Source organism: Lolium perenne, chromosome 5 (genome assembly GCF_019359855.2).
Source record: "Lolium perenne isolate Kyuss_39 chromosome 5, Kyuss_2.0, whole genome shotgun sequence".
Classification (NCBI taxonomy): domain Eukaryota; kingdom Viridiplantae; phylum Streptophyta; class Magnoliopsida; order Poales; family Poaceae; genus Lolium; species Lolium perenne.
In genome coordinates this window covers 201,457,422-201,465,084 of record NC_067248.2, presented here as the reverse complement: position 1 = coordinate 201,465,084, position 7,663 = coordinate 201,457,422, and the positions used below count along the sequence as shown (strand labels likewise).

The window sequence follows — 7,663 nt, the reverse complement described above, 5'->3', positions numbered from 1 at the left end:
TGAATTCTTCACTTGGAATCAAGCACTCAAGATCTTGATCATTCATTGCTTATCACATAAGCTAGAGCATGGCTAATACTGAGTTCCACATAAGAACTCCATCTTCATTTCTTCTTCTTGATCATATCACATATATATCTTCAAAACGATGATCTTGATGCCAATACACAAGTTATATCTTTATCTTCATGGCATCCATACTTGAATCCAACACATGAAATACAACTAGTACCTATGGAATATTCCTTCATATAAACTCAATGAAAACATTAGTTCATAGGGGTTGTCACTAATTACCAAAACCACACATAGGGGCAATATACCCTTACACACTAGGGTATTTATCTATTTCCAACTCTCGATACCATAAGCACCCTGATTTTATGTCAATTTTTTTATGTTGCTAACTCTATAGGAAAAACCTAACAACATACTATACGACCTCAACTTAACATTTTATGAAACTATATTTCACCAAAAATCTAGTGATACTACTTTTATGTCATAAATGTTGCTTCGTTTTGTTACGAAAAGATGATCAAATATTAAAGAATTTTATTAAGGTTTGATATTTTGGTAACATAAGAAAATCTGGAATGCGTCCACAATAGAGCTAATGGGTGGCGCATAAAAAAGGCTTATCGGCGGCCTTCCAATAAACTGTTGGCACTCGATGTGGCCCAATAAACTGCCTGTAACTTCACGTCGGCCACAAACCTAAGGACCGGTGTGGGAGTGCAGGCACATAGCTCCACATGCCCACATCAGATGACCACAGGTGGACTAGCTTTGGAAGTGGCAAGTCAAAAACCTGGACTAGCTTTGGAATTGACAAGTCAAAAACCTATTCTAGTTTCTCCTCTTCCCACCACTTTTCTCCTCCTTCAATTCTCCCTCCACTAGTAGGAAACTAGCTATACGTGGGATGCTATTCTGTGGGCACACCGGTATTGCATGTGCCACATAATTTATTTATGTGGCGCACCAGACAATGTGCGTCACTAAAATAACATATTTTTGTGGTGCACCTGCCACCCATGCGTCACAGAAATAAGGTGGACCCCAACCCCCGCTAGACCCAATCATTGGTTTAACTATTTCTGTGACGCACATGACCACGTGCGCCATAGAATTAAGACATTCTATGGCGCACCAGCCAGGGTGCGCCACAAAAATAACACTTTCTGTGGTGCACATGGGCTGATGCGCCACAGAACATGGGGACGCCACAGAAGATTTTTTTGCTCCCCATACAACTTCACACCCCCGTGGATCGCCTTTTTTAGCATTGTAAAATACAAAATAAATAGATAGAAATTTTAAAAATAAAATCCTTCGAGAATTTCAACTAGTATGTCGTCTAGTATAACTGAGAATTAACAAATATAAATTTCGAATTTTTTGCAAAATCATCAAACTAGATTTCGGGTTGCATACGAACTAAAAAAAAAAAGTACAATATGTCAAAATGACCAGGAGAAAATTCTACATCCGAATTCACCTGGGTTTACCTTGTTAGCCAATTTTTAGAATCGCAAAATTCGAAAAGAGTAAAAAGTTACGACAATATCAAGATTTTTTTCTAAAAAATAGAAAATTTGGAAAAAAATTCTTTGGCGCATGGAGCTGCCCATGCGCCACGGAATGTTGCTCGAAAATTTGAATTCTGTAGTGACCTCCTCCTCTCCTCTAGTTCACTTACCACTTCAACTTCTACTCCTCTCCTCCACTTCTCTTTCTATCCCCCACTTCTCCTCCTCGTCTCCACTTCTCCTTATCTCCTCCACTTCTCCTCCCTCCTCTCCTCCACCCGGTGACCTCCGGCGAGCTCCTCCTTCGGTGACCTCCTCTCCTCCTCCGGCGACCTCCTCTCCTCATCCGGCGACCTCCACTTCTCCTCCTCCTCCACCTCCGGCTGGCCTCCTCCTCCTCCACCCAATCCGGTCGGCCTCCTCCTCCACCCACCCACTCCGGCCGGCCTCCTCCGCTTCCACCCACCTCAACCCACCCACCTTCGATGACCTCCAGCAAATTTTGAAAAAAAATCCGGCGAAATTCTGGCGGCACCAGATCCAGATCTAGATCCGGCCGCCATTTTTGAAATTCAAAAAAAAAATGTGGCGCACCACTGCCGGTGCATGGTTCCGCGCACTACATAATTCTTATTTTTATGGGGAAGATTCTGTGGCGCACCGTCCATGCGCCACAGAATAGCCTTTTTAGTGCGCCACTAATGAAACTTTTCCTACTAGTGCCCCCCTCGCGGCTCCTACCTAGCCCACATCATCGCTTTGGGTTAGCTGACCCCGATGCTCGAATAACCAACTGGAACTCATCCGACACATGTTGGAGGAAGTTAAAATACCAGTTTGATGAAAATAAATGCTTTAGAAAATTCATAAGAATACACATGGAGCGTGACGGATTGGCTAAGTCACGTAGGTCTGGTGGAATACAAGAAACAAATTTTATGGAAATTTTTTGAGCAAGTTCACAGGAGACCTGAGTAGCAAGACCATGGAGAATAGAGTGATGTTACACATATTTTTGAATGTTAGCAGGAGAGCTGCCAAATCCATTGATTTGCTCATGTGTGTAAACATGTAAGGAATTTTATCTTAAAAAAAAAACATGGAATTTGGACCGGAGAGAGTGTATCAAAGCAATCCGAGACCGTTGTGGCATCGGCCCAGAAACAGGCCCGGTCGAAAAGAGTACACGGATTCGAGCCCGCTACTCCCCTCTCCTTCCGTCCTCGGCCCTCCGACGAGGCGACGACCCCTTGTTGAACCCACCTTCGTCTTCCCCTTCCTTGCCGGCGGCGACCTCCTCTCCCCGCCACAGACCCAGCCTAGCAGCCACCACTCCCCAGGGCTTCAGGCCAACGCAGCAAGGTGGCGGACGGGAGGATGATGGGAAGCAACAGCGGCGGCGGCGGCGGAGGAGGAGGCGGGATGACTCCGGGCATGGGCTCGCCCAGGGCCGGCGGGAGCGACGGGCGGCACGACGACGAGGCCGTACTCACCGAGTTCCTCTCCTCCCTCATGGACTACTCCCCCACGGTACGCCGAGCTGACCCCCTCTCGTTACGCCGAGTTCTGTGTTTGATTCCGTCGCGCGGCAGATTCCGGACGAGCTGGTGGAGCACTACCTCGGCCGCAGCGGGTTCCACTGCCCCGATGTACGCCTGTGAGTACTCCTTACACCTCCAATTTCCCCCTCGAGAGGACTTAAATGGCTGGATCGGTGGTTGAGCTGGGATCCCTTTGCTACTCAGGATCATCTTAAAAACTGAATATTTCGTGTTATATTTGCGTCTCCTAATTTCGTGCTTCTGCAGAACAAGGCTGGTTGCTGTAGCTACTCAAAAATTCATTTCAGACGTTGCAAGTGACTCTCTTCAGTACGTAAATCCACAATCTCACTATCTTTTTATTCACCTTATTGCAACTTGTTTATTGCTGTGAGCACGTCATAACTCATAGCGATTGCAGTATCTCTTGCACAATAAGTTGACATCGCACTATTCTTTACCTTGAATTAGGCACTGCAAAGCCAGGGTTGCAGCACCTATCAAAGATAACAAAAGCAAACAACCCAAGGTGAATTCATTTCTTAGCTAAAATATCCATGTTAGTTCTTGCATGAGATCTTGCATCCATTCTTACTGCTTAGTGCTTGCTGATGGCAATCCTTTATTGTACTTCAGGATAGACGTCTTGTGTTGACAATGGATGATCTTTCTAAAGCCTTGCGTGAGGTAAACCATTTCTCTATTACACCTGACTTTTTATTTTTGCACAATAGCAGACAACCTTTTTTCTCATGTTTCAAACACACATTATTCTTTTTGGACACAGAATAATGATTAGCAAATTACTTCTCTTAGCAGTTGAATCCCTTTACTGATAAACCTGTTGAAATTTGCTGCTGATAAATGGCTTTAGTTGACCCTCTTAGACCAAGAGGATTGCTTTATGTTAGTCATTTATTAGGGGCAAAAATCAGATATGTCATATGTTCCAAGCTTCTCACAGCTCACCAACATTCATATGGACAGATTCAACAGTCAGTAGCTGCTAGGAACATCTTACCAGAACAAAGACACCATAGACGAAATCAGCATTTAACCACAGCTGGATTGGGTGACAGCCGACACTTAAATGTCTAACAGACATCATGATTTCTTATAGATTTGCCTTCTAGCGATGTTTTGGACACCTTACTGATTACAGTGCACAAACATTGAGTTATAAGCCATTTATATGTATAAGAACAAACTACACATGCCATCTACTGTTATGGAACACGCTTCAAAGCCGCCAAAGTGTACAAAGCTATGAGAGGTAATTTTTTTTATGTTTTCTGTATTGAAGATGGAAGAATTGTCACCCTAATTTGAAAAGCAGTAAAAATAAAGGCAATGTGAATGATACTACAGAGGTTAAAATCATGTCCACCTCCCAAGTCCAAGTAACACATGTATAATGCAACCACTAAGGATGATGTGAGCAGAAGAAGCAATCCCCATATTTCCAATCCAACAACGCATTTTCAGATCATTTTTTAGTGAGAATTCTCCTGTTCTTATCCTAAGCCAGACAAAACCATTTTTTTGCAAGCAATTCGGCAATTGTTAGACCGGGTTACAATATTATTATCCAGTTTCCCACGAGGTTTTATTTTAAGAAGACAATATGTTTTCCGGTGACAGAGGGTGACCAAAAGCAGAGCGGTGGAGAAATTCAACTCTTCACCGCAAATTTTGCTACATTTTCAAGTTCCATTGTGACAACAACAAATGATTTTCGAGCTTGAAAATGCACTTAATTTCTTAATTTACGTAGGAATTGTCCTAGCAAGTAAGAGAGGAAAAATAGTGTTTTAGCCAAGATCCACTGATGGCCATCATCGATTTCTTGAATTACATAGGAATTGGCATATAAGCAGCTTTTGTTTCTATACTAACAATAAAGATGGGCTAACCCCAAGAAAAAAAAAAGCTAACGGATTGCTATTTGATTTGTGCACTGCCCGGCAGGCCCATCTTGTCACACATCCAACGAACTGACACCAATACACCATCCACCCAGTGCGCTGAGACCTCTTTCTCGTTGCTCCCTTGCGCTCGATTCACAACTAGCAAAGAAAAGATGGCCGATGCAGAGTATGCCCAGAATAAAATTTGCACTCTTTGAAGGGGTGGGGTCGTAGCACAGTTCCTCAAAGGTGCTCCGCCCTTGATGTCTTCTGTCCACTACTTTGTGGGTTACTAGTTTGCTACCTTCGCCAGTAATCGTGTTCTAGATATCTTTAGTTTGATGCAAGTAGTCACAGATGGCATAGTTTGGGATCCAAAAGATTCAGAATCAATCTTCTTTCAACCCAAACCCCACACAAAAAGACATATGCAATATATCATATTGCTCAAGATCTTGACAGAGGAAATTTCCTTCGCTAGACATTCCCTGATTTTTTTAAAGTTTTGTTATAAGAACTCTTATTTTCACTGGAAATGCTGGTGCAAGGGCGACATACCTCTACTTTAGAACTTTGTTCTCTCTGTGCGTGTGCGTGCATGTGTGCATGTGTGAGTATTTGTTACCAGCACCTCATCGATGTTAGTAAACAGACTAACCAAGTACTCCCTCCGTCCCAATATGTAAGGCGTGCAAGCACTCTTTATTTTTCCCAAAATGTAAGGCGTGTAAGCAATTTTTCTTTGTTTCTTCCCTTTCAACCCTCGCCTGCATGCAGCTCTAGCGCCATCTCCGCTCCACAAAATCAGCTTCGTGCGTGCAGACAACGATGAGTTTCCTAAACAAAGGAGATGCTAGTAGATTTTATGATTCGTACATGCGAACGACCAGTTTCGTAATGGAAGGAGATGTTGTACATAACAGACGTCTCATCCGATCCATCTCTGAAGTCTGAACTAAAAAAAACACGCACACCTTGTCTCCATGGTGAGCAAGGAAGGGCCGTCGGACTAGTTGGCATGCCTAAACGATGAAGAGATTGCGGAGTATGTCGGCGACGACGACAACTCGGACGACTTTCGTGACGGCGACGTTCTCTCGTCCAAAGAACATAAGTCGACTGAATTTACTTACCGGGACTAGCATCACCACGTCCAGCAATGCCACGCCCAGCGCGTCACCAGTCACCACACCCAGCTACGACACGGCCAGCATGACCACGTCGCCGTGTGCGCCCGCGATGGTTCCATCGACAGTATTCTATTCACATTAATGGAAGGATCATGATAGTTATGATCACAATCTCCTAAGTGGTATCACTAATCAGACCATGCAGGGGCAAATCTGTTCAGATTAGTGTGCGCTAATTTTCATGCCAAATACCTTAGACGCCTTAGGATGAAGGGAGTATATGCTACCCTCTGTTGCAGTCGGTAACCCTGTTTCGGCTTAGCTGACTAATCACCCACAAGCACCATATCCTTATAAAAATCATCTGATGCATTTTTATGAGGAAACATATCTGACTCGCGTTCCAAACATAAGTGATCTGTTGTTATGTGTTTTTTTCTTGCAGCATGGTGTTAACCTGAAACACCCAGAATACTTTGCGGACAGCCCATCAGCAGGGATGGCCCCTTCAACAAGAGAGGAGCAGAATTGATGGCTTCCTCAACAATAGAGGGCCAGGATCAATTGATTCTAGCTCATAACAACTGTATGCAACGTTGTAGTTACGAAAAGCCTTACATGCATGTACTTTAGTAGCTGTTCTTGGTGTATTGCGGACTAGTAGTATGTGGTTGCCAACATTTGTTGCTTCTGTTTCTGTATACCACTGGTGACTAATTCTCCCAGTTTTCCTTATCTTGTAGTGAATGCGTTCTTGGTGTATTGCGGACTAGTAGTATGTGGTTGCCACCATTTGTTGCTTCTGTTTCTGTATACTACTGGTGACTAATTCTCCCAGTTTTCCTTATCTTGTAGTGAATGCATCTTGAAACTGTCGATCCCATCAAATTGATTTTGTGTAGCACTTAAGCTTTACTCCTGATGGTTGGCTCGCATAGACCCAATTGAAGCTTGGACGGGAGCCTAGAGAATGATGATCCGGGGTTCAGTTAGTGCTAGATTATCTTCTTCAGTGTCAAGATGCAGGAACACAAGTCAAAATTGCACTCTGTACTGTAACAAGAATGCATACACTGGATGCCGTCTGAATTGATGGATTATGCAACATGTTGAAAGGAACAAGGCATATTCTGTCATTGACTTGTTATCCAAGAGCTAGTATTACATCAGCTAACACATTCATTATATTGCCAAGACAAAGACCATCTAGTTGTAAAATTTCATGGAATACATTTTGATGAATAATTCATTCCAAGAATTCAATCGAAGCATCAGTCCCTTTTGGAGGATTCCTAATTTTATAGTTCTTATTCCTCAATCATTGATCGACTGATTAGTGTGTACTTATCGTGGCTACTTCTTGTATCCTTGGTTTGTCAGTGTCCATACGACAGCACTTCCAAGACTGCGAACATGAAGCATTTTTTTTTAAGTCGTACATGCATGCTTGACTTTCAATTGTTAATTTGTCAAACATGAAGCAATTTTTTACTCTGTACTAATTTTCAGGAAGGCAGATTTCTTGTTTATATTCTTAGGAAAAGATCAAGACT

At 43.1% G+C, this 7,663-nt stretch overlaps 1 protein-coding gene across 1 annotated transcript; it reads left to right on the top strand.

The window, feature by feature from the left end:
- Positions 1–2,716: 2,716 nt before the first annotated feature.
- Positions 2,717–6,913, top strand: LOC127301488 (transcription initiation factor TFIID subunit 10). The gene is made up of 6 exons (XM_051331746.2): positions 2,717–3,062; positions 3,125–3,189; positions 3,341–3,403; positions 3,545–3,602; positions 3,710–3,760; positions 6,556–6,913. Exons 1-6 carry the CDS (start codon positions 2,910–2,912, stop codon positions 6,640–6,642), a joined length of 477 nt encoding a protein of 158 aa, XP_051187706.1. The 5' UTR covers positions 2,717–2,909; the 3' UTR covers positions 6,643–6,913.
- The last annotated feature ends 750 nt before the right edge of the window (positions 6,914–7,663 follow it).

Excerpts from the sequence above, each read along its gene's own strand:
- LOC127301488 (XM_051331746.2), top strand. The coding sequence starts at position 2,910 with ATGATGGGAAGCAACAGCGGCGGCGGCGGCGGAGGAGGAGGCGGGATG. Across the intron at positions 3,190-3,340 it reads CACTGCCCCGATGTACGCCT|AACAAGGCTGGTTGCTGTAG; the intron begins GTGAGTACTCCT and ends GTGCTTCTGCAG. Across the intron at positions 3,603-3,709 it reads ACAAAAGCAAACAACCCAAG|GATAGACGTCTTGTGTTGAC; the intron begins GTGAATTCATTT and ends ATTGTACTTCAG.